Genomic DNA, 26,890 nt, shown 5'->3' on the forward strand with positions numbered 1-26,890 from the left:
TTAAAATTTTGTTGGCCATGGGTATTAGGGGAATTATGTGGGGCGAGATATTAAACATCCCCCTGCTTTGTTCAAAAGTGTTCGTTCCTTGAATGATTGCTGCTTCTAAACACTTCCTGTGGATTTTGTCTGGTTCTCATATCAGCAGCTCTGCATTCTTCCAGTCCATAAGATGGTTTTCCTTGTTTCTATGTGTCACACATGCATCGGTGGTGACATCATGCCTGACGTCGTAACGGTGTTCACGTATTCGTGTATTCAGGTCGCGTGACGTTTCTCCGATGTAAATTTTATCACATCCTGAACACAGAATACGATAAATACCGGCTTTGGTGCCCGGTGTCTGGTTGTTGTGTATTTTCGTTCTCGTGATGTCTTTTATCGTTCTGCTTGTCTGGCACACTACTTCCAAGTTGGTGGTTCTTAAAAGATGTGTCAGGTTGGAACCATCAGTGGAGCACATCTCGACACTCAGGGGACCTACTAGACAGAATCCGATATATCTCCGCCAGAAACAAGAAGTTGGCCAGCCTGGACGTGAAAAGTCTCTTCACATGTGTTCCCTCGGATAAGGTAATACAGCTCCTTAGGGATAGAATCGAGAAGGAGAAAATTTACTTCCCCCTGCCCTCCAACCACTTTGTCGATTTGATAAAACTATGTGTTGAATTTAATTATTTCAAATTCCAGGACCGTTTCTTCCACCAGAAATTTGGCATGGCCATGGGTTCTCCATTAAGTGCAGTCCTGGCCATTTTATTTATGTAATTTCTAGAAACAGGACCCTTTGCCAACATCGTTCCCAATCATGTGACCTGGCTGCGATATGTGGACGATATCTTACTCATCACACCCAGGCGTTTCAATCCTCATCACTTGCAGACGGCCTTAAACAAAGTGGAGCCCACCATTCAGTTTTCCCTAGAGGAAGAAATCCACGATTCTCTTCCATTCCTGGACACACATATCTTTAAGTACGGTAACCAGCTTGAATTCAAAGTGTATAGAAAGCCCACCAACAAAAATGACTTAATTCATTTCTACTCCCACCATGATATAAGGACCAAGAGAGGAGTAGTAATAGGCTTTTTCCTTAGGGCATTTAGGATATGCAGTGCAAAATACTTACAAGAAAAGTGCTGGTTTATTAAAGAGACCTTTTTAACACTAAAATTTCCAGAATTTCTTTTAGATAATTGCAGACAGCAGGCGGCTAAGATTCGGGAAAGCCGTAGGCAGCAGGACAGCACAACAAGATGTCTCGTGTTGCCAACCAGCGACATTGCCACCAACCTGACACATCTTTTAAGAACCACCAACTTGGAAGTAGTGTGCCAGACAAGCAGAACGATAAAAGACATCACGAAAACGAAAATACACAACAACCAGACACCGGGCACCAAAGCCAGTATTTACCGTATTCCGTGTTCAGGATGTGATAAAGTTTACATCGGAGAAACGTCACGCGACCTGAATACACGAATAAGTGAACACCGTTACGACGTCAGGCATGATGTCACCACCGATGCATGTGTGACACATAGAAACAAGGAAAACCATCTTATGGACTGGAAGAATGCAGAGCAGCTAATACGAGAACCAGACAAAATCCACAGGAAGTGTTTAGAAGCAGCAATCATTCAAGGAACGAACACTATTGAACAAAACAGGGGCATGTTTAATATCTCGCCCCACATAATTCCCCTAATACCCATGGCCAGCAAAATTTTAAATATTTAAATCCATCCTTTGTGAACATTTCGCCCATGGACGTTTGGACCAGCATTCTCAACCTTTCCCAGTGTTCCATTCCCCCCCCTTCTCCTCCTCCTCCTCTTCCTTCCCCCCTTCTTCTTTTCTCTCCCCGCTCCCTCCTTTCCCCTTATTTCATCTCAAGCATATGTATCTCAACTTGTACTTGAAAAAGCTGTAATAAGCGAAACGTCGTACAAATAAAGGCTCCGTCCTCATATGGTGTTTAACTCGTCAATCTTGTCGGCAACTGCCACTTTCATGGAAATGATAAAATACTTACCAGCCACCCCAGTAGTAGGCTGTGCCATACTGAATGATGACGGTGCCTTGACGCATCGGAGTGCTCCAAAGAGAGGGCGCCATCCTGACCTTATTTCTGGAGTACAACTTTCAACGAACTCACATATGCTACTCACAATCTGAAAAAATGTATTATACATGTATCAAAATAAATGATAATTCATTTGGTGTATGAATTTACAATAATTGATAGGAAAATAACACTCACATGATACAAATTTTTTCATATACAATTTCTAAACAGTATCCTTGATGATTTAATTCAGTAATTCTTGCATACTATTTTGAATGGAACTTGAGGGATGCTACTAAAGTCATATACAAATATATATACCAAAAGGCCCTTTACCCCTAATATGGGGGAGGGGATGGGGGATCTAGCCAAGATATACACCCTCCCTTCACCCATTTGTTACTCCTTATATCTTAGGTCCTTGTTAAGTCTGGAGGTTGGGGGGGGGGAATTGGTGAATTACTTACTTGATCTTGCACGTCAACATCACACAACTCAAGACAAAGAAGATTCTCAAAAGGCTTGAACAATGCTTCATTGAAATGGAAGTGTGGCAGTTCAGACTGGTTGCTGAGAAGGGAATTCACTATGTCGTGGATACAAGTCACAGCACGCTTACTTACAGTTCCATCCTTGTGACATGCTGCCTGCAAGTAATGATGTCACAAGATCAATGATTTCACCACTTGAAAACTTTAGTATCACAAAGTAATCATTATATTCATATGTGCAACAAAGATGGTACAAAGATGGTATGTGGTACAAGGAGGATGGGAGGGAATAGAAGGAAGGGTAATGAGTGGTGGGAAGATGAAGTGAAGAAGGTAGTAGAAGAGAAGCAAGCATTCAGGGATTGGTTGCAAAGTAGGACAAGAGAAACATATGAGAGGTACAAAGAAAAAAGAAGAGAAGCAAAACATAAGATAAAGGAGGCAAAAAGGAGAGCAGATGTAAAATGGGGGAGGAGTCTGACAGAAAATTTTGAAAGTAATACAAAGATGTTTTGGAAGGAAGTTAAAAGACAAAGGGGAGGTGAGTTAAGTAGAAAAGAAAAAGTAAAAGGCACAGAGGGACATATGTTAACAGAAGAGGAGGCAGTACGGGGGAAGATGGGCAGAGTATTTTATAGCTGTTGAATGTGGAGGAAGATAGGGAGGGGTTGGTGGTAGCAGTGAGAGGTGCTAAGAAAGCGACAGTGATGGGAGAGGAAAATGGAGGAAAAATAAGAAAAGACAAAGTGCTAGTAGTTCTGAAAATGATGAAAGAAGGTAAGGCACCTGGGTTTTATAGGTGTCATGCAGTGTCTGAAGAAGGGAGGTACAGTGATAGTGGACTGGCTAGTGAGGTTGTTTAATGTGTGTCTTTGGGAGGGTAGAGTGCCAGAGCACTGGAGAAGTACCTGTATAGTTCTGCTTTACAAGGGTAAAGAGGACAAATGTAAGTGTGGTAGTTTCAGAGGGATCAGTTTCTTGAGTGTAGTTAGGAAGGCTTATAGGAGGGTTATAACTGAGAAGATTAGGAGAGGAACAGAGTAATTGGTGAGGAACAGTGTGAGCTTAGGAAAGGCAGGGGCTGCATGGATCAGTTTTTGTGGTAAGGCAGACATGTGAGAAAAAGGTAAGGGTGTTTTTGGGCCTTTGTGAACTTGAAAAAGACCTCAGACAGGTTAGGCAGAAAGGCACTGTGGGAGGTTTAGCAGATATATGGGATTGGGGGAAAGCTGTTAAGGGTAGTCATGAGTTTTTACAAAAGTAGTAGAACTTGTGTTAGAATTGGAAATGGAGAGAGTAAATGGTTTGAGGTTGGTGTGTGAGGTAAATGCAAGGGTAATGGGCAGGGGATTGGAGATGGTTAAAGTATGTACAGAGAAGTGTGAGGTGAGCAAGTTGTCTGCTGATGATATTGCGATTGTGGCAAGGTCAGAAGAGGGATTAAGGGAGTTATTTACCTAGTTAAATTATATGGGAAGGGAGCTATGCTCGTAGTGACCTGTCTTTGTATCTTTCAGCATCAAGTTTGTTCTTAAATTCTTCAATATTAGTTGCACACACTGTTGCCTTATCTAATTTATTCCAGATATCTACCACTCTGTGTGGGAAGCTATTCTTTTTCAGATCTCTTCTATAATTATCCTTTTTTGAGTTTCTTTTCATGTCTTGATCTCTGGTCACACTTTTAACCTCTTCAATACGGGCCAAAATCTCGCGGGCAGCATTAGCTGCCAGACGTACGATGTGTCGTAATAATACTTGCATCATAAAATATAGTCACAGCTTATATCGATCGTTCTCTCTTTCACCCGTGAATTTTGATAACCATAGAAAATGTGATGAAGACAGTTTAGAGAGTATGTCATTACGCAGGGGCAACTACAATAAATATAATCAAGACGCCGATATGGCAGCCTCGCGTATCCACTTGCTCCTCATGCCGCCTACGTATGCGGCACCGTATGGAAGGGGTTAAATCATCTCTATCTAGGACTTCCATTCCCTTTATGATTTTATAGTCAGTAGATCTCCTCTTTCACTTTGTTCCAGAGTTGGTATTTCCAATTTGGACAATCTTTGTTCATATGTCAATTTGGATAGGGTTGGTGCCATCTTTGTTGTTGCTCTTTGGGTGTCCATAATGTCGCAGCATATTCCAATTTTGGTCTTATCAGTGTAACTTATATTTCCTTGACCATTTCCTCATCTAAATAGTCAAAAGCCACTTTCATTGACCTTAGTAAGTTGAAGGTTTCTCCGACTATTTTATTGATATGTTTGTCCGGTGACATGTCTTTACTGATAATTACTCCAAGGTCCCTTAACCTCACTTTTTTGACTTCTTCTTCACCAATTATATAATTCCTTGATATTCTATTTTTATTTTTTCTAAACTCCATTATAATACATTTCTTGATATTAAAGTTCATTTCCCACTTTTGACTCCATTTCCAGATTTTACCTAGGTCTTTCTGTAGTGATTCACAATCTTCCTCTGTACTTTTAGTATTTTTGCATCATCTGCAAAATTCATATAACATTCCACACCTTCATCCACGTCATTTATATATATGTGGCAAACATGATCAGAGCCAATACCTAACCTTGCGGGACACCACTTATCATTCTTCCCAGGTTAAATATTTGTCTCTAAGTACATACATACATACATATACCAAAGGCTTTTTCCCCCTTACACAGGGGGTAGCCAAAAAGAAAAAGGCATAGAAATCACTCCCACCCATTTTATTTCCCATATATTCCACTCCCCTCCACCCTCCTATCTTAGCACCTCCTGGATGACGGGTCATCCCTGCATCCTGTCCACAGCAGTGGGTCAGAAGCAGTGTCGCAAGACAGCACATCCACAGCAAGGCCGCTTCATAAATTCGGTGACCCCCCCTCTCCGTCCCCTCATGCAGGAAAGGAGAAGATGGCAAGAAATCCCTTCGGGCTGCGTCAATTTTTTACTCATACATACCTCCTCACCTCCCATCCCCCACCCACTCCCCCTCATGCATTACAGCCTCATCTATACACAACCCTTCTCCATTCACCCCTATCTTCTGTCCTCTCCCATCCTTCCTCTACAGACATTCCTCTCTTTTGTAAAGCCCTTTTCACCCCATCCATCCATCTCATCCTAGGATGCCCCCTCATATTCACTCCTTCCACCTCTGCCTTCCACACTTCTTTTACTAATCTTTCTTCACTCATTCTTTCCATGTGTCCAAACCATACTGATACTCTTTCATCAACCCTATCTCCCAACTCCCTTTCCACCCCTGTTCTCCTCCTCACCTCCTCATTTCTCACTCTATCTAGCCCAGTTACCCCTATCATACTTCTCAGACATTTCATCTCAAACACATTCAAACTCCTTCTCTCTTGCTCTTTCATATTCCATGTTTCTGCCCCATACATTGCTGTTCGCACAATCACTCCTTCATATAACCTCCTCTTAGCATCCATTCCCAGATGTCTATTTCACATTACATTTTTTAATCCACCAAAGCATTTACTCGCTTCTCTCAATCTACATTCTACCTCCACCCCAACTCTTCCCTTTCCTGTCACATTTGCACCCAAGTATCTAAAACTATCCACTTCCTCCAGTTTCTCACCCTTAATGCTCACTTCCAGCCTACTGTCACTCTCTCCCCTTGTACATCTCATCACCTTACTTTTGCCCACATTTATCTTTAGCTTCCTTCTTTCACACACCTTCTCAAACTCTGTCACTAACTTCCTCAATCCCTCCTCTGATCCTGCCACAAGCGCAGTGTCGTCAGCAAACAACAGCTGGCTCACCTCCCATTTTTCTCCATTTTCTTTAATCATCTCCAACCCCTGACCCACTACCCTTGCATTTACTTCTCACACTACCCCATCCATGTATAAATTGAACAGCCAAGGCGACATAACACACCCCCTGATGAAGTCCCACCTTTACCTCAAACCATTCACTCTCTCCATTTCTAATCCTAATGCAAGCTCTACTGCTCTCATAAAAACTCTTGACTGCTCTTAACAGCTTTCCTCCTATCCCATATATCTGCAATACCTCCCACAGTGCCTTCCTGTCTACCCTGTCATAAGCCTTTTCCAGATCCATAAAAGACCAAAAAACATCCTTACCTTTTCCTATAGCTTTCTCACATACCTGTCTTACCACAAAAATCTGATCTACACAACCCCTACCTGTCCTAAAACCACACTGTTCCTCACCAATTACTCCCTGTTCCTCTCCTAATCCTCTCAATCAAGACCCTCCCATAAGCCTTCCCAACTACACTCAACAAGCTGATCCCTCTGTAACTACTACACTCACACTTGTCCCCCTTTCCTTTGTAAAGCAGAACTATACAGGCACTCCTCCAGTCCTCTGGCACTCTACCCTCTCTTAATTCGTTCAGTCCTTAACTCATGCCGTCTATGTTGGTATAAGCTATTTTTAATTTTTTCCTTCTTTATCCTTTTCTATTATGTTTCTTTTCCTTTTTCTGATAAACCATTTTTTCAGCCTCAGGTCTAGCACTCAAAAAAAAATCTTTAATAAAAAAAAAAAAAATTCATTTTTTGCTTCATTTCTAAGTTCCTTTTCTTCCTCTTGTTCTTCATCGCTCCTTTCTTTTTCTATCCATACATTTTTGTAATGTTCACTATTTGCTAGCTTTGTTTTAGATAGTACTTCTGCTATCATTTGAGATCTAAGTTTAATTCTTAATGGCATATATTGTTTTTCTTTTGAGTATTTTTCCATTCTATGCAATTCCTCAATTTCTTTGCTCATATCCTGTCCCTCTTCTTGAATCTCCTTTAGAATTGCTTTAGCAATCTCTTTTTCCTATTTTTTTCTGTGATATCTAGGTACTGTATATTGTGTTTCTCTTTAACACCATAAACTACAATGCACCTTTTATCCACTGTGTCCCTGACCAGATTTCCTTTTTCCTTAATTACTCTGATTACCATTTCTTTGGCATTTTTCTTCACTTATTGTTCTACTATTTCTTTGAAAGATAATTTTTTATATTCTTGTTCCACTTTCCATTGTTTCTTTATCTCTTGGAGATCAGTCTCCTTGATCGTCTCTTCCACTTTCTTGGTCATTGCCTGTATTTGCTCCTTCACTTTAAGGCCTCATTCTTGTTTATATCCTCATTTTTCATTCTTTCACTCTCACCCCTAATCATATTCAGGTCCTTTTTCAGTTCGTCAACCTCCCTGTTGGTCTCTTCATTAGCTATTTTTTTCTAGTTTATCTATTTCTCTGTACATCGCCCTGTGCTCACTTTTCAATTCAATTATTTCATCTAACAAATCAGTAATCTCCCTGTTTCTCAAAATATTTTTGAACCTAGCTCTCTATCCATTTCCACCCCTCTACCCAAAATACCTTCTCTTGCAAAACCAGAAAAAGCAAAATTATCAAACCTTTGGTTTGATTTGGTGGTTTCGTTCATACATGTCCATTTGGGAATTAACCCCAGTGGCAATTCCACCCTACTCATGTCCAGACATCTCTTTGCTGGTTTGTTTTTCCTTATTTCACTATAATTTTCTTCCATTTTGAGTAATTAGCACCAACTTGTATGAAGATTACTCCATTTCGGTCACTCAAGATTCACAATTCCCTTTTCATCTGTAAATACAACTAGTGCTGTTCCAAAATTTTCTAATGATGAAGTGCTGCTTAGCACAGCAGAGCTCTTTCCAGACGTCTGACTCCAACCGCTGCATGTGTATGTGGGAGTTTGGAAGGGTATGTGATAGGAGAAAATTGAAGATAAATGTGGGTAAAAGTAAAGTCATGAGATGTACAAGGGGAGAGAATGGCAATGAATTAGAAGTCTTAAAGGAGAAAAGGCTGCAGGATGTGAACAGCTCTAGGTATTTGGGGTCACATGTGGCAGAAAAAGGACTGGAGGTGCAAGTGTAGACTGAGAGAAGCAAGTAAATGTTTTGGGGGATTAACCCCTTCCATACGGTGCCGCACACGTAGGCGTCATGGGGAGCGAGTGTATTCGCGAGGCTGCCATGTCGGCGTCTTGATTATATTTATTGTAGTCGCCCCTCCATAATGACATTCTTTCTAATTCTTTTGTAATCGCATTTTCTATGGTTATCAAAATTCACGGGTGAGGAGAGAACGATCGATATAAGCGGTGACTATATTTTATGATGCGAGTATTATTACGACATGTCGTACGGCTGGCATTGGCTGCTGCCACCGAGATCTAAGTCCATGATGCCTACGTGTGCGGCACCGTATGGAAGGGGTTAAAAAGTGTTATAAGAAATAAGATATTTGGGAATGGCTGCAAAGAGGAGACTATATTTACCTAGTTGTATTTACCTAGTTGTATTTTGCGGGAAGGGGAGCTATGCTCGTGTTGTCCCGCCTTTGTATCTTGCAGTGTCTAGTTTGTTTTTAAACTCATGAATGGTTTTTGCGCATACTATTTCATTGTCCAGTTTGTTCCAAGTGTCCAAAACTCTATGAGGAAAACTGTTTTTCTTCAGTTCTCTTCTATAGCTATGTTTTTTTATTTTCTTTCCATGTCCTCTTGTGTTTCTTTTGTCCCAGTTAAGTAAGTTCTCACTATCGAGTACCTCTGTGCCTTTCATGATTCTGTAGATGGTCAATAGGTCACCTCTCTCTCTTCTTTGCTCCAGTGTCGGTAACTCCAGTTTAGCCAATCTCTCTTCGTATGATAGGTTTGCAAGTGCAGGTGCCATTTTTGTAGCTGCTCTTTGGATTCTTTCTATTTTCTTTATATTCTTTTTGGTACTGGGGGACCACAATGTCGCTGCATACTCTAATCTAGGCCTTATCAATGTAACCAATATTTTTTTCATCATGTCTTCGTCCAAGTATGTAAACGCCACTTTTATTGATCTTAGCAAATTGTAAGTCTCCCCGACAATTTTGTTAATCTGTATATCATAGGACAGGTCGTTCGTGATAATTACTCCCAAATCTTTTTCGGATCCTACTTTCTTTACTTCTTTGGTTCCAATTGTATATTTTCCTGATATTCTGTTTTTGCTTTTTCCAAACTCCATTATGCTACACTTCTTAGTATTAAAGTCCACTTCCCATTTCTGACTCCAGTTCCATACCCTATTTAGGTCTTCTTGCAGTGCTTCACAGTCCTCATCAGTTTCTATTTTCCTTAGCAGTTTGGCGTCATCGGCAAAGAAGCTCATGTAGCAGTTCACGTCCTCATCCATGTCATTCATATAGATAGCAAACATTATTGGTGCCAGCACAGATCCTTGCGGTACTCCACTGATCACCTCTTTCCAGTCTGAATATTTTTCTCTGAGCACTACTCTCATCTTTCTACCAGTCAGAAAGTCCTCTATCCATTTTAGTAGGTTTCCCTGTATTCCTCCTATGTGTTCCAGTTTTTTTAGTAGTTTTCTGTGTGGTACTTTGTCAAAGGCTTTTTGCAAGTCTAGGAATGCACAATCAGCCCATCCATTTCTTTCTTGCACTATGTCTATTAGTCTTGAGTAAAAGCATATTAAGTTTGTGGAGCATGATCTTCCTTGTCTGAATCCGAATTGTCTTGGGTTTAATATGTCATTGTCTTCCAGATGTTTTACCCATCTATTCTTGATTATTTTCTCACAAATTTTGGCAATGGTGCTTGTTAGTGATACTGGCCTATAGTTGGTGGGTTCTTCTTTGTTTCCTCCTTTGTGTATTGGTACAATGTTAGCGTTTTTCCAGTCCTCGGGTATCTTTCCTTCTTTGAGTGAGCTGTTTATTAAGATGTGTATTTTGTCTGTTAGTTCTTCTTTGCACTCCTTTAGAATCCAATTTGCAATACCGTCCGGGCCATGTGATTTTCTGACATCCAGCCTTGATAAATGTTCTGATATTTCCTTTAGTGATGCTGTAAACTCATTCATGAGGGGAGATTTCTTGTTTTCGTCTATGTCACAATTCGGTATTTTCTCTCTGGTGAAAACAGATTTAAAGTGATTGTTCATGACTTCGGCCATCTCTAAATCTTCTGTGTATTCTATGTTTCCTTGGCATAGTTTCACCAATTCCTGTTTGTTTTTAAGTTTACCATTCACATACCGATAGAATAGTTTGGGTTGCTCTTTGCATTTGTCTATAATATCCTTCTCATGGTTCCTTTTCTCCTCTCTTCTCACATTAACATACTCATTTCTATAGTTAACATAAATTTGCCATTTGCTTTGTTTTTTGTCTTTTCTCCACTTTTTCCAAGCTTTGTCCCTTCTGTCTTTTGCCTCACTGCATCTTTTGTTGAACCAACATTTAATGTACTCTCTCTCTCGCTTTTGTCTTGGTACATGCCTGTTTACCCCTTCATTGTAGTTTTCCATCAATATATTCCATTTCTCTTCCACTGCTGTTTCTTCCCTGTAAAATATTTCCCAGTTTGCATTCCGGAAGAATGTCTTTAGTTTTGTAAAGTCTGTTTTGTTGTACCTCAGTCTTCCTTTCCTATGCTTTTCGTTCCTCTCTATGTCTATTTCTTCCTTTAGTATAGTTTCGATGAGTACATGGTCACTCTTTCCAATTGGTGTCTCATACTGGACTTTATGCACTATTTCAGGCTCTGTTGTAAATATTAGATCTAGTTTCGATGGCTCTTCATTATTTCTGTACCTTGTGTTTTCATGGACCCATTGGGTCATTGTGTACTCCATGGTCATATCTAGCAGTACATTGCCCCACGAGTCATCTCCTCCTTGCACTGTCATGCTGTCCCAACAAATTTCTTTGCAATTGAAGTCCCCCATAACTACCAGATTACCCTTACCCATTAGTATCTCATTGAGTGATTTTCTTGTGTCATCTAGCATTTTTTTATGTTCAATTTCTTTCCAAGCGCTTGTTTTTGGAGGCACATAAGTCACCACAAACTTTCTACTCTTCATATTCTTGCCTTCGACTTTTATCATGATCAATTCAGCATTACCTTTGCCCTCTGCAATTTTTGTCACCTTTAGGTCTTTCTTGGCCAAGAACATGATTCCCCCTCCCTGTTTCTTGTCCCTGTTTTTTATCCAGTAGTTGTATAAACCTTGTCCGATAACAGTGGATGGTATTTCACCTCTTAGTTTAGTCTCTACAATTCCCATTATGTCTGGTTTTGCTTCTAACAGATAATCATTGAGTTCGTTCAGTCCCGAAATTAGTCCGTCAATGTTGGTATAGGCCACTTTTAATTTTCTTCCTTCTCCCTGGTTTCTTCTTCCCTTGTTTTGTTCGTTTTGAAGCGCCATTGTCTTAATCTCAAGTCTATTACTCTCCACTGGAATTCTTTGCATTCTGTCTCCGATCTTTTCAAGTTTTTTTCCTTTGCTTCTTCTCTTAGCGCCCTTTCTTTTTCTAATTCCTCAGTACTCATTTCTCTTTTTATCCATATCTTATTGTATTTTTCACTCTTTGCCAAGTTACCTACTTTTTCAAATATGTCTTCTACTACCACTTGTGCTGACAACACTGTATGGGGCAGAAACCTGAAATTTAAGAGAGGCAGAGAGGAAAAAAATTAAATGTGTTTGAGATGAAATGTCTGAGAAGTATGGTAGGGGTTACAAGGTTAGAGTGAGAAATGAGGTGCAGAGAAGAGCTGGGGTGGAAAAGGAGATGGTAGACAGGGTTGATAAAAGATTATTGGGATGGTTTGGACACGTGGAAAGAATGAGTGAAGAAAGATTAGTAAAAGAGGTGTGGAAGGCAGAGATGAAGGGAGTGAACTTTAGGGAATGACCAAGAATTAAATGGATGGATGGAGTATAAGGGGCATTGAGCAAGAGAATGTCCATTGAGCAAGGAAGGGAGAAGACAGGAGATAGAGGTGAGTGGAGAGTGGCTGTGTATAGATGATACTGTGATGCAAGGAAGAGATGGGGTGGGAGATGGGGGTAGATAATGGTTAAGCATGATTTATATTTTGACACAGCTTGAAGGGATTTCTCCCCCATCTTCTCTTTTTTTCTGTGTCAAGGGGCAGAGAGGGGGATTACCGATTAAGTGAAGCAGCCTTGTTGTGGACGTGATGTGTCTTGCTGCATTGCTTCTGACCCAGGGCAATAGGTATACAGGGATGACCCGTCATCCATGAAGAGCTAAGATGAGAGGGAGGAAAGGGTGATGGATGGGAGCAGAATGGGTGGGAGTGGGTACTTACCTATCTCCCTTGTATGTACATATACCAAGGGATTTTCCCCCTTTACAAGCGAGGTAGTCAAAGTAAAATGGGACTACTCCATTCCCACCTCCTGGATGACAGTCATCCCTGCATCTCACTTTTTGCCTTGGGTCAGAAGCAATGCAGCAAGACATAGCACATCCACAGCAAGGTTGCTTTATTTAATCAGCGACCCTCCTCTCCATCCCCTCATGAAGTAACATTGAAGAGGGGGGAGAAATCCCTTCAGGCTGTGTCAAAATACATTCACACATAACCACTCCCTAAACCCCCCACCCATACCCACTCCTTTCCATGCATCACAGTATCATCCATACACAGCCATTCTCCACTCACCCCTATCTTCTGCATTCTCCCTTCTTTCTTCAACAGACATTCCCCTCTTGCTCAATGCCCCTTTTACCCCATCCATTCATGTTCACTCCATATTTTACTAATCTTTCTTCACTCATTCTTTCTGTGTCTAAACTATCCCAATACTCTTTAATCAATCCTATCTCCCATCTCCTTTTCCAGCTGCTGCACTCCTCACCTCCTTGTTTCTCACTCTCTCCAAACTTGTAACTCCTACCATACTTCTCAGACATTTGATCTCAAACATATTTAAACTCTCTTATGTTCCACGTCTCTACCCTATACAGTTCTGCAGGCACAATTGCTCCTTCATACAATCTCCTTTTAGCATCCATTCCCACATATTTATTTCTCATTACACTTTAATACTTCCAAATTTCTGCCATCTTCTCTCTTTGTACATCTCATCACCTTACTTTTACCCACATTTACCTTCAACTTTCTCTTTTCCCACACTTTCCCAAACTCCATCACTAACTTCCTTAATCCCCACTCTGCTCCTACCAGTAGCACAGTGTTGTCTACTCAAGATTAATAGACATAATACAAGAGAGAGATGGTTGGGCAGAGTGTGCCTTTCTGGACCTACAAAAGGCACTTGATAAGGTACCACACAATAAACTAATAAGACAGAATCAATAGGTGGCATCAGAGGAAAATTATTGGAATGGATGAAAGACTTCCTGACTGGGAGGAAAGTGAGAGTAGTAATTAGAGACAAATTCTCAAATTGGGAAGATATGAGAAGTGGTGTCCCGCAGGGATCAGTACTGGCCCCGATCATATTTGCTATACAGATTGACCTCTCATTAACGGACACTGCATTACCGGATATCGAATGCAACGGACAAACTCCGCTGGTCTGGTCAGACAGTCTAAATTTCGCAGGTAGGGTGAATGTGTCCGTTAGTTCGGCGTTTGTCCGCTGAGTGGCTGATGGCGTTGTGGCGCACACTTTGTTTTGTTTACTAGTTGGCAAGATCATGATCGGTGTGGACGTTTATTAGCTGTGTTTGCGGTGTTTTCGGTGCTGTTGTTTAGTGCTGTGCAATCACTATGCCACCCAAAGCTAAAGCAAAGAGTGTTAATCTGAATATTAAGAAGAAAGTAGAGCTATGTACATATACTATGATTTTATAGAACTTAAGAGGTGAACTCCCCACCCAATACACACACACACAAAAACCACTCCAAATCAATGGATTATTTACATCAACAGACACCGTTATCCCCCTCTTAGTTCATTAATGAGAGGTCAATCTATATACATAAATGACATGGAGTAAAGTGTTATATGAATTTCTTTGCAGACGACACAAAAATACCAAAGAAAGTAAAAACGGAAGAGGATTACAACTCATTACAACAAGACTTGGACAAGATCTGGAAATGGACTCAAAAGTGGGAAGTGAAATTCAATATCAAGAAATGTAGTATAATGGAATTTGGAAAAAATAAAAACAGAATATCGAGAGATTATAAAATTGGTGAAGGTCAAAAAAGTAAACTTGGAAAAAGACCTTGGAGTGATGATCAGCAAAGACATGACACCAGATAAGCATATTAATAAAATAGTCGGAGAAACCTACAATTTATTGAGGTCAATAAAAGTGGCATTTCCCTATTTGGACGAGGAAATGATGAAAAATATTTTAACTACACTAATAAGACCGAAACTTGAGTACGTAGCAACACTATGGACACCCAGTACTAAAAAGAATATAAAAAAAATAGAAAGAATACAAAGAGCAACAACAAAACTGGCACCAATTCTTTCCAAAATGACATATAAACAAAGACTGTCCAAATTAAGAATTACCAACTCTGGAACAAAGAAGGGAAAGAGGAGACTTACTAATTATCTATAGAATTATGAAGGGAATGGAAATCTTAGATAAGAATGACTTGTTGAAATGGGACAATGGAAAACCAAGAGGACACGAAAAGAAACTAAAAAAAAAAAAAGATAATTACAGAAGAGATCTGAAAAAAATAGCTTCCCACACAGAGTGATAGATACTTGGAACAAATTAGACAAAGAAACGGTGTGTGCAAACACTATTCAAGATTTTAAGAAAAACCTTGATGCTGAGAGATACAAAGATGGGTCACCACGAGCATAGCTCCCTTCCCGTATAATACAACTAGATAAACAACAGGCATGCCTCCCACTTTACTCCATTTTCTTTAACCATCTCCAATCCCCTGCCCATTACCCTTGCATTTACCTCCCACACCACCCAATCCATCCACCCTTAACCCCTTCCATACGGTGCCGCACACGTAGGCGTCATGGACTTAGATCTCAGTGGCAGCAGCCAATGCCAGCCGTACGACGTGTCGTAATAATACTCGCATCATAAAATATAGTCACCGCTTATATCGATCGTTCTCTCTTTCACCCGCGAATTTTGAATACCACAGAGAATGGGATTCAGGGCACATTTGAGAGAATGTAAAAACACAGGGGCGACTACAATAAATATAATCAAGACGCCGATATGGCAGCCTCGCGAATACACTCGCTCCCCATGACGCCTACGTGTGCGGCACCGTATGGAAGGGGTTAAACTCCGTAGACTGTCAAAGATGAAAATTCTTAATAGTGCAAGGAAAACAGGAGGCCTGGTTTGTATTGAATGGGAGGGGAAGCAGTCATGGTTATCCAAAATTATTTTTCTACAGTGTTAGTGATTTAACAAGAGAAAATGCAAGAAAATTAAAATTATGATTTCGAGATGAATATCAATTCATAAGCAGATACATCTAGGGGTGCTACACCAAAGTACATTGTAAACAGACCAATAGAAACACCAGCAGCAAGATTTGAATTGTATAATGAAGACTCCTTTTCCAGTTTTGGTAAGTATGAAAAAAAGAAATTTGAGTCAAATCATAGACATGGAAAGGGAAATGAGTAACAATAGAAAATGATGGGAGAACAAATTCACTGAATTAAAGAAGGAGATTGTAGATCTAATGGAACGTTTAGCCCAAGCTAACAACAAAATATCTGGTCTAAAGAAATCAAACTCTGAATTTAGAAACGAACTCAAGATATTGAAAATATTATGTAATAGAAGTTAAATGTGAAAATTAAAAAATGAAGATTAATGATACTACCAATAGTGAGAAACTAAAAAAAAAAAAAAAAAGTTAATAACAAAATACAAGAAATGACTGAAAAATTGAAGAAAACTTAGGTGAGGAAAGTATGCAAAAGATTAAAAAATGGAGTGAAATCAGAAAATGAAGAAATTGCCTTTAAAGAAATAGTACAACAACAGATGCAGGAAAATGCAAAAGATACAATCATTCAAATAATTAAAGAAAAGGCAAATTGGATTAGAGACAATCACTTCAAGTCAGGTTTCACTAAAGAAAAAGTACAGCATTGGGACGAAGGAAGCAAAGTGCGATCTCACTCCAAGAGGGAAATAATAATAACACAAAAAGAAATAATGGAGCAATTAACAAACCTTGATGTTAAGAAGTTGCACAGCCTAGATGGAATTGCAAACTGGATGCTAAAAGAATGCAAAGAAGAACTAATAGACAAAATATACATAACAAGATGCTCACTCAAAGAAGGAAAATTACCAAACGACTGGAAAAATGCCAACATTGTACCAATATGTAAAGGTGGAAACAAGGGAGAACCAACTAATTACAGACCAGTCTTCCTAACAAGCACTGTAGCCAAAATTTGTGAGAAGATTATCGAGAATAGATGGAAACAACTGGAAGAAAACAATGAACCCAAGACAATTTGGATTCAGACAGGGAAGATCAGGTACCACAAATTGAATCTGTTTTTACTCGAGGCTAATAGATCTAATACAAGAAAGGGATGGATGGGCTGATTGTGCTTTCCTAGACTTACTGAAAGCCTTCGACAAAGTACCACACGAAAAATTATTAAAAAAGAAAAAAAAAAGTGGAAAACATAGGGATACAAGGCAACCTACTAAACTGGATGGAAGATTTCCTGAATGGTAGAAAAATGAAAGTAGTACTCTCAGAAAATATTCAAGTTGGAAGGAGGTGATTGGTGGAGTCCCGCTAGTATTTGTATTGGCTCCAATAATGTTCGCTATTTATGTGAATGACATGGATGATGATGTATTTACCTAGTTGTATTCTGCGGGAGGAGAATTATGCTCATAGTGACCCACAGTTGTATCTTTTCGCATTCAGTTCTTTCTTAAAATCATGTATAGTTTTAGCACTCACTGTTTCCTCTTTCAAATTTGTTCCATGTAACTCTGTGTGGAGAGCTATTTTTTCAGATCTCTTCTGTAACTGTCTTTCTTAAGTTTCTTCTTGTGTCCTCTTGTCTTTCTTCTGTCCCTTTCATAATTCTGTAGATAGTTATCAAATCACCTCTTTCTCTTCTTTGTTCCAGAATTGATAAGTTTAGTTTGTCCAATCTTTGTTCGTATGTCATTGCTCTTTGAATTTTTTTTTTTTTTTTTTTAAATGTTACACGAGCTTCTTTGCAGAAGATGCTAAATTGTTGAGGAAAGTGAAAACCGAAATGCACTGCAAATCACTACAGAGATCAGAACAAGGTTTGGAAATGGAGTCAGAAGTGGGAAGTGGACTTCAACATTAAGAAATGTAGCATAATGGAGTTTGGAAAAAGTAAAAAAAAAATCAGGACAGTATACAATTGGAATTAAAGAGATAAAGAAAGTGGGATCTGAAAAAGACCTGGGAGTAGTTATCTCAAATGACATGTCCTCTGATAACCACATCACCAAAATTGTCAGAGAATCCATTAACTTGCTAAGATCAATAAAAGTGGCGTTTACCTATTTTGATGAAGAAATGATTATTGGCTGTATGTTATTGTGGCTAAGTAGCATGCAGTTGACACTTTAGGTTATATATGGGGTGCCCCTACATACCAGAGCCACATATCATTTAGTCTGTGATAAAGGAAGTCTCTGTTCATAGAGAAATGATGACACTTTTATTATACTGTGAATGTCCCTCCATTATGCTGTCCCCCAACCCCTTGTTATTGTCCTGTACAATTTCTCTGAATATTCATTTCCTTTTTTCCCCTACCCTGTGGTGGAGGAAAAGAATGCTGCCACCAAAACTTCTCACTTGAGTTGTTCGTGGCAACAAAAAACAGGACAGGGATAGGGCTAGAAATCCTGCTACCTGTAGCCCCAAAGGCATAAGAGGGTCTAGGTCTAGTTTTCCAACCATTACCTTAAGGTTTGGGTATTTTGATGTGTGTGGATGTGGTACAGATGAGAGTAAAAGGGAAGACATAGTATGTTTGTGAGAAGAAAGATGGATCTGTTGGCACTGAGTGAAACTAACTTGAAAGGGAGGGGTGAGTGTGAGTTTGGGAGTGTAGATGGGAGGTTCTCAGGAGTGAAGAGAAGGGGTGGCTATACGAGTAAGTGAAGATAGGTTAGCTTGTAGTGGAGTGGAAGGTTAATGTGGATGAAGGTGGTATACAATGATAGTAGAAGACAAAATGTCACAGTAGGAATGTCAGTGGAGGACAGAATATCATTTTAGGAAGGGATGCTGGACAGAATGTCAGCAAGCGAAGGGTGGCCGGTGTGGAACGCAATGACATAGTGGGGTAGTGTACACATGAGATCAAATGACCGAGAGGGACCAGGTATCCGTGATGGGGCAAATGTCCATGAGGCATTGAATGTCAGTGAAATACCAAATGTCATTATAGAGCAATGTGTCAATAAAGAACAAAATTATAATGTAAGGCATCATGTTGAAATACAAAACATGTCAAAAAGAAGTAATCACGAGTTTCTTAATACCACATACTTTAATGCTCGTAGTATTAGGAATAAATTTCAAGAAATACAGGCATATGTCAAAAGTGAAAATCTTGATATGATAGGAATAACCGAGACATGGTTAAATGATAAAGAGTTTGAAGCTGAATTTAATATTGCAGGATTTAAACACTTTCATCAGGATAGAAACCACAAGAAAGGTGGGGGTGTTCTGTTATACGTTGAAAGAAATGTCCATGCCTGTGTTCTAAAGTAAAACAGGATGCATATGATTGTTTGTGGGTAGAATTAACCCAAACAAATGGACAAAAAAATTAATATAGGTGTAATATATAGGCAAAAACATTATCATTAGCAGACGACAAACTGTTGTTACAAGAACTGTCTAGTTTCTGCAAGTGGAATTTATTGATAATGGGCGATTTCAATTTTCTGACATTGATTGGATGACCCTTGAACATGGCCATATATAGTCGCTTGATAGATTTTCTCAGTGACAATTACTTCAGCACATAAAAGAACCCACAAGACATGGAAACTTACTCAATCTATTGATCACTAGCCTTGAAACCATGATAGCTGATGTGGAGGTTGGTGAAACTATTGCAAATAGCAACCACATCTTAGATTCAAACTGCTGAAAAAAATTAGAATAGATACATGTGCATCTAAAATACCTGATTTTAGTCAAGCTCAGTTCGAAGGACTACATCAGGAGCTTCAGCTTACAGATTGGGAGGAAATTTTAAGCAAAAGACCTGTAGATCAGATACGGGAAATATTTTAAAATACGCTTACTAAGATGATTCATACTTAAATCCCGTTTAAGGACAGACGTCCCCCAAATCAGGCTCACCCAAAATGGCTCGACAAAGAAACTAAAAAAAGTATTGCTAAAAAGAGACAGGCTTATAAGAAATACAATTGCTCGGGTGCACCTAATGACTATCAAAGTTATGTAATAATACAGATTTAAAAAAGACAATAAAAAAAAAACGAAAACAATACGAAATGAATATCGCTGATAAATCCAAAGAGAATCCCAAAGAATTCTACAGTTACATTAAAACATTACATAAAAACGTTACTAGGAATCACATTGGCCCACTATTATCTGCTGACGGTCAACTTGAGTATTCAAACAAAGGAATGTGTAATATTTTAAACAACTATTTTAGCTAAGTATTCATAAACAAAACACCTCAAAGTGAACTCTAAACTGAAATCTGTGAAAAATCTAGGGTAAACTTACTATGGCAGATATAACAGAAGAAAAATTAAAAGGTGTATAGAGAAACTCAAAATCAATAAAACACCAGGGCCTGACGGTTGGCATCCAAGAATCTTAAAGGAAATGAAAAATGAGATTGTTGTTCCATTAGAAATTATTTAAAAAAAAAAATCCATCATATCCGGAGATGTCCCAAGAGAATGGAAGCTAGCTAACGTCACTCCAATATTAAAAAAAGAAACCAAATAACTACAGGCCTATAAGCTTGACTTCAATCGTAGGAAAAATGATGGAAACTATCATCAGAGATGCTATCGAACATCATTTAGAAAGTAACTGTTTGATAAATGATAGCCAGCATGGATTCAGACGGAAACATTCTTGTGTGACTAATTTACTCAAATTCTACAACACAGTTATCTCAAGTTATGACAAAAGAAACAATATCGATTTAATATATTTAGACTTTGCAAAAGCTTTTGATACTGTCCCCCATGAAAGACTACATACTAAATTAGCTTCACACGGAATAAGTGGTAGCATATTAAGTTGCAATGTAGTTCAGTTTGAAGCTTTAAGATTCGTTTAGATAAACATTTAAGCAAGATGCTGTAATGACTACCGTTTATCTTATATTATTTGATTATTTGTTAGTTATTATTTGTTTGTTTATTTATTTGCTTGATTCTCTTTTATTATTATCTATTTGCCATTTACTATTATTTACTATTTACCTGTTTGTTTATCATTTAACTATACCTATGTATTTATTTTATTTATTATTATTTACATTATTATAACTTTTATTTTATTTTATCTTTTTTTTTTTTCATTCATATATTTCTTTTTCCCATCTGAAGTTATGGACCAAAAGATCTCCTGTCGGCATGCTCTGCCTTTGTAATCCTTTGAAGCTGGGAAGGGAGATGTGGGTTTTTGTAAGCGCATATGGGCTGGGTAATGAGAAGAGCGTAAAGGGAGGCTTTTTGGATGGAATTAAATAAGTGCATAGAGGGATTAGGAAGAAATGTCAATGTAGTGGTGTTGGGAGATCTTAATGCTAGGATAGGAAATGAACCAATAGACGGAGTTATTGGGAAGTATGGAGTTCCAGGAAGAAATTGTAGGGGAGAGTTGATGGTGGAGATGTGTCTAGAAAGAGATTTGATGATAGCAAATATAGTGTTTCAGAAGAAAGCCAATCATAAATACACCTGGGAGAGGGTGGTGGATGGAAGGGTGGTCGATAGAGCATTAATGAACTACATAGTGGTAACCAGGAGTATAGTGGGAAGAGTTAAGAATGTACGTGTTCTAAGGGGAGAGAATGGGTGAATATCACATCATTTCTTGGTGGAACTTAAGTTGAGAGTGGAGAATAGGTGGAGAAGGAGGAAAAGGGCAGAAGGTAAGGAGGTACTTCAAGTGAACTGCTTAAATGAGAAAGAAAAGGAGAAGAAGTACAAGAAGAAGCTGAGAGAGGAGTGGGAGGGAGTGAAGGATAGAGTAGAACTAGGAGTGGAGGAGGAATGGGGATGGTTCAAGGAGGGAGAGTCATAATGTATGCAAAGATGGTGCATGGAACAAGGAGGATGGGAGGAAATAGAAGGAAGTGTGGTGAGTGGTGGGATGAGGAAGCAAAGAAGGGTGTAGAAGAGAAGAAACAGGCTTTCATAGATTGGTTACAAATTAGGACGCGGGAATCATATGAGGGGTACAAAGAAAAGAGAAGTAAAGCATAAGATAAAGGAGGAAAAGAGGAGAGCAGATGTGAAATGGGGTAAAGGTAAGACAGAATATTTTGAAAGTAATAGAAAAAAAATTGGAAAGAAATTAAGTATGGAGTTCCAGGAAAAAATTGTTGTGGAGAGTTGATGGTGGAGATGTGTCTAGAGAGTTGATGATAGCAAATAGTGTTTCAGAAGAAAGTCAATCATAAATACACCTGGGAAAGGGTGGTAGATGGAAGGGTGGTCGATAGAGCATTAATGGACTACATAGTGGTAACCAGGAGATAAGTGGGAAGAGTTAAGAATGTGCGTGTTCTAAGGGGAGAGAGTGGATGAATATCACATCATTTCTTGGTGGAACTTAAGTTGAGAGTGGAGAATAGGTGGAGAAGGAGGAAATGGGCAGAAGGTAGGGAGGTACTTCAAGTGAACTGCTTAAATGAGAAAGAAAAGGAGAAGTACAAGAAGAAGCTGAGAGAGGAGTGGGAGGAAGTGAAGGATAGAGTAGAACTAGGAGTGCAGGAGGAATGGGAATGGTTCAAGGAGGGAGAGTCATAATGTTTGCAAAGATGGTGCATGGAACAAGGAGGATGGGAGGAAATAGAAGGAAGTGTAGTGAATGGTGGGATGAGGAAGCAAAGAAGGGTGTAGAAGAGAAGAAACAGGCTTTCATAGATTGGTTACAAATTAGGATGAGGGAATTATATGAGAGGTACAAAGAAAATAGAAGTAAAGCATAAGATAAAGGAGGGAAAGAGGAGAGCAGATGTGCAATGAGGTAAGAGTATGACAGAATATTTTGAAAGTAATAGAATTTTTTTTTTTGAAAGAAATTAAGAGAGGAAGAGGAGGTGAATTAAGTAGAGAAGAAAAGGTAAAAGGTGCAGATGGAGAGATGATAATGGAAAAGAAGGCAGTGAGAGTAAGGTGGGTAGAGTATTTTAGGGAGTTGCTAAATGTTAAGGAGGATAGGGAGGGAAAGGTAGTTGCAGTGGGAAGCGCTAACAAAATTACCATGAGCAAGGAAAATGGAGGAGAATTAACCACTTCACTCCAGACTTAAATCTCGCGGGCAGCAGCCAATGCCAGCCGTACGACGTGTCGTAATAATACTCGCATCATAAAATATAGTCACCGCTTATATCGATCGTTCTCTCTTTCACCCGCGAATTTTGAAAACCACAGAGAATGGGATTCAGGGCACATTTGAGAGAATGTAAAAACACAGGGGCGACTACAATAAATATAATCAAGACACCATTATGGCAGTGTCGCGAAGCCACTTGCTCCTCATGACGGCTACGTAGGCGGCACCGTATGGAAGGGGTTAAGGAAAGATGAAGTGAAAGCAGCTGTTATGATGATGAAAGCAGGTAAGGCATCTGAGTTGGATGGATGCCATGCAGAATGTCTGAAGAAAGGAGGTACAGTTATGGTGGACTGGGTGGTGAGGTTATTTAATGTTTGTTTAAGAGAGGGTAGAATGCTGGAGGACTGCCTGTATAGTTCCACTTTTACAAGGGAAAGGGGGACAAGTGTGAGTGTAGTAATTTCAGAGGGATCAGCTTGTTAACTGTAGTTGGGAAGGCTTGTGGGAGCATCTTCATTGAGAAGATTAGGAGAGGAACAGAGGGAGTAATTGGTGAGAAACAGTGTGGGTTTAGGACAAGTAGAGGTTGTGTAGATCAGATTTTTGTGGTAAGACAGATATGTGAGAAAACTATAGGAAAAGGTAAGGATGTTTTTTGGGCTTTTATGGATTAGGAAAAGGCTTATGATAGGGTAGACAGGAAGGCATTGTGGGAGGTATTGCAGATATATGGGATAGGAGGAAAACTATTAAGAGCAGTCAAGAGTTTTTACAATAGTAGTACAGCTTGTGTTAGGATTAGAAATGGAGAGAGTGGTTTGAGGTAAAGGTGGGACTTCATCAGGGATGTGTTATGTTGCCCTGGCTGTTCAATTTATACATAGATGGGGTGGTGTAAGAGGTGAATGCAAGGGTAGTGGGTCAGGGATTGGAGATGGTGAAAGAAAATGGAGATAAGTAGGAGAAAAACCAGTTGTTGTTTGCTGATGACACTGCACTTGTAGCAGGATCAGAGGAGTGATTGAGATAGTGACAGACTTTGGGAGAGTGTGTGAAAGAAGGAAGTTCAAGATAAATGTGGGCAAAAGTAAGGTGATGAGATGTACAAGGGGAGAAAGTGGCAGCAGAATTGGAGTGAGTATTAAGGGAGTGAGACTGCAGGAACTGGATAGTTTTAGATACTCAAGTGCAGGAAAGGGATGAGTTGGGGTGGAAGTAGAATGTAGATTGAGAGAAGTGAGTAAATGCCTTGGGGGATTAAAAAGTGTAATGAGAAATAGACATTTGGGGATGGATGTCAAAAGGAGATTGTATTTACCTAATTGTATTTTTCGGGGCGAGAGCTATGCTCGTAATGACCCGTTTTCGTATCTCTCCACATCCAGTTTATTCTTAAAATCGTGTATACCAGTAGTTTTGGCACTCACTGTTTCTCCATTTAGTTTGTTCCAGACATCCATCACTCTATGTGGGAAGCTATTCTTTTTCAGGTCTCTTCTGTAACTGTCCTTTAGCTTTTTTTTGTGTCTCCTCTTGTTTCTCTTCTTTCCCCCTTTAATAAGTCTTCTCTATCAAGAATTTCCATCCCTTTCATGATTCTGTAAATGGTCAACAAATCACCTCTCTATCTTCTCTGTTCCAGTGTTGATAGATGTAATTTCTCTAATCTTTGTTCGTATGTCAAATTTGATAGTGTTGGTGCCATTTTTGTCACTGCTTTTTGGATTCTTTCTAATTTCCTTATGTTCTTTTTTGTGCTAGGTGCCCATAGTGTTGCAGCATACTCTAGTTTAGATCTTATTAGAGTAACCCCTATTTTCTTTACCATTTCTTCATTCATATAGTCGAAAGCCACTTTCATTGATCTTAATAAGTTAAAAGTCTCTCCAAACAATTTATTGACATGTTTATCAGGTGTCAAGTCACTTGAGATGATCACTCCCAAGTCCCTTTCTGAATTGACTTTTTTGATTTCCTTGTTTCCAATTTATATTGACCCGATATTCTATTTTTGCTTTTTCCAAATTCCATTATGCTACATTTCTTCATGTTAAAGTTCATCTCACATCTCGGACTCCATTCCCATATTTTGTCTAGGTCTTCTTGCAGCAACCTGCAATCTTCTGTTCTTACTCTCGAGTAATTTGGCATCATCAGCAAAGAAGTTCATGAAACAATTTACTCCCTCATCCATATCATATATATATATATGGCAAACATTAAAGGAGCCAATACAGAACCTTGTGGGACACCACTCTTCACATCTTCCCAGTTCAAATTTTTGTCTCTAAGTACCACTCTCATTTTTCTCCCAATTAAGAAATCCTTCATCCATTCCAGTAGCTTACCTTGTATTCCTCCTATTGTTTCAATTTTTCTTATTAGCCCCTTCCATAAGGTGACGCCTACATAGGCGTCATGAGAAGCAAGTGGTACGCGAGGATGCCGATGTCGGCGTCTTGATTATATTTATTGTAGTTGTACCTGCGTGACCCCCATACTCTGTAAACTGGCTTCATCATATTTTCTATGGTTATCAAAATTCACAGGTGAAAGAGAGAACGAGCAATACAGTGGTGACTTTAGTTTTTATAATCCGAGTATTATGATGCAACATCGCATGTCTGGCAGCTAATGCTGCCTGCAAGATTTTGGCCCGGAGTGAAGGGGTTAATTTTTTATGTGGTAATTTGTCAAATGCCTTCTGCAAGACCAAGAAGGCACAATCTGCCCAGCCATCTCTTTCTTGTATTATCTCAATTAATCTTAAGTAAAACAATATCAAGTTTGTGGTAGATGATCTTTCACTTCTAAAGCCAAATTGTTTGGGGTTTACTATTTTATTTTCCTCTAAGTGTTTGGTCCATTTGTTTCTGATGACTTTTTCGCATATTTTTGCTACTGTGCTTGTAAGGGATACTGGTCTGAAGTTTGTAGGATCTTCTTTGTTTCCTCCTTTGTATATTGATACTATGTTTGAATCATTCTAATCTTGCAATACCTTTCCTTCTTTGAGTGAAAAGTCTATTATCTTGTATAATTTGTCTGTCAGTTCATCTATACACTTTGCAATTCCATCCGGTCCATGCGATTTCCTAACATCTAGGTTTTTTATTTGGACTCTTATTTCTTTCTGTGTTACCTTTATTTCTTTCATTTTAGGGGAACTTTCTTGTTGTCCATCTTCCCAAAATTGTGAGCTCTCAATTGTAAAAACATACCTGAAATGTCTGATCATAACTTCTGCCATTTCTGTGTCATCCATATATTCTTTATCTCCTTCACTCAGTTTTACTATTTCATGTTTATCCTTTAGTTTGTCATTTATATATCTGTAAGAGTTTAGGTTGATCCTTACATTTGTCTATAATATCTTTTTCATAATTTCTTTTTTCTTTTCTGCGTAGATTCACATATTCGTTCCTAACTTTTATATATGTTTGCCATTTGGATGATTTTTTGTCTTTTTTTCTTTCTTTTCCAGGCTTTGTCTCTTCTGTCTTTAGCCTCACTGCACCTTTTGTTATACCAACACTTCATATAGACCTCTTTTTGTTTCTTCTTTGGTACATATTTATCAATTCCTTCCTTGTACTTTTCTTTGAATATGTTCCATTTGTCTTGCATCTTTGTTTCCTCTTTAGAGAATTTATCCCAGTTTGTGTTTTGGAAAAAATTTTAGTTTTACAAAATCTATTTTGTTGTACATATATCTTCCTTCTATATGTTTATCATTCCTACCTACATTGTTTTGTTCTTTTAATTCAAACTCTATTAGTATATGGTCACTCTTTCCAATTGGTGTTTCATACTCCATTTTGTTCATAATATCTGGTTCAGATGTTAATAAAGGATTACAAAGGATTACAAAGGCGGAGCATGCCGACAGGGGACCTTTTGGTCCATATCTAGGTCGGATGCGAAAAAAATCA

General features: G+C 38.9%; 1 protein-coding gene across 6 annotated transcripts in view; it reads right to left on the minus strand.

Annotated features, from left to right (window-relative positions):
- The window catches only part of LOC143019507 (brefeldin A-inhibited guanine nucleotide-exchange protein 3), a 659,822-nt gene that overhangs the window by 293,444 nt on the left and 339,488 nt on the right, over nt 1-26,890 (minus strand). For all 6 annotated transcript variants that reach the window (XM_076175183.1, XM_076175181.1, XM_076175182.1 and 3 more), the window contains exons 24-25: nt 2,536-2,711; nt 2,036-2,174 (exon numbers count right to left, since the gene is read on the minus strand). In XM_076175183.1, the coding sequence (XP_076031298.1) occupies nt 2,036-2,174; nt 2,536-2,711 (315 nt within the window). The remainder of the gene's footprint in view (nt 1-2,035; nt 2,175-2,535; nt 2,712-26,890) is intronic.

This window comes from Oratosquilla oratoria, chromosome 37 (genome assembly GCF_046742065.1).
Source record: "Oratosquilla oratoria isolate Oo_2021 chromosome 37, ASM4674206v1, whole genome shotgun sequence".
Lineage (NCBI taxonomy): Eukaryota > Metazoa > Arthropoda > Malacostraca > Stomatopoda > Squillidae > Oratosquilla > Oratosquilla oratoria.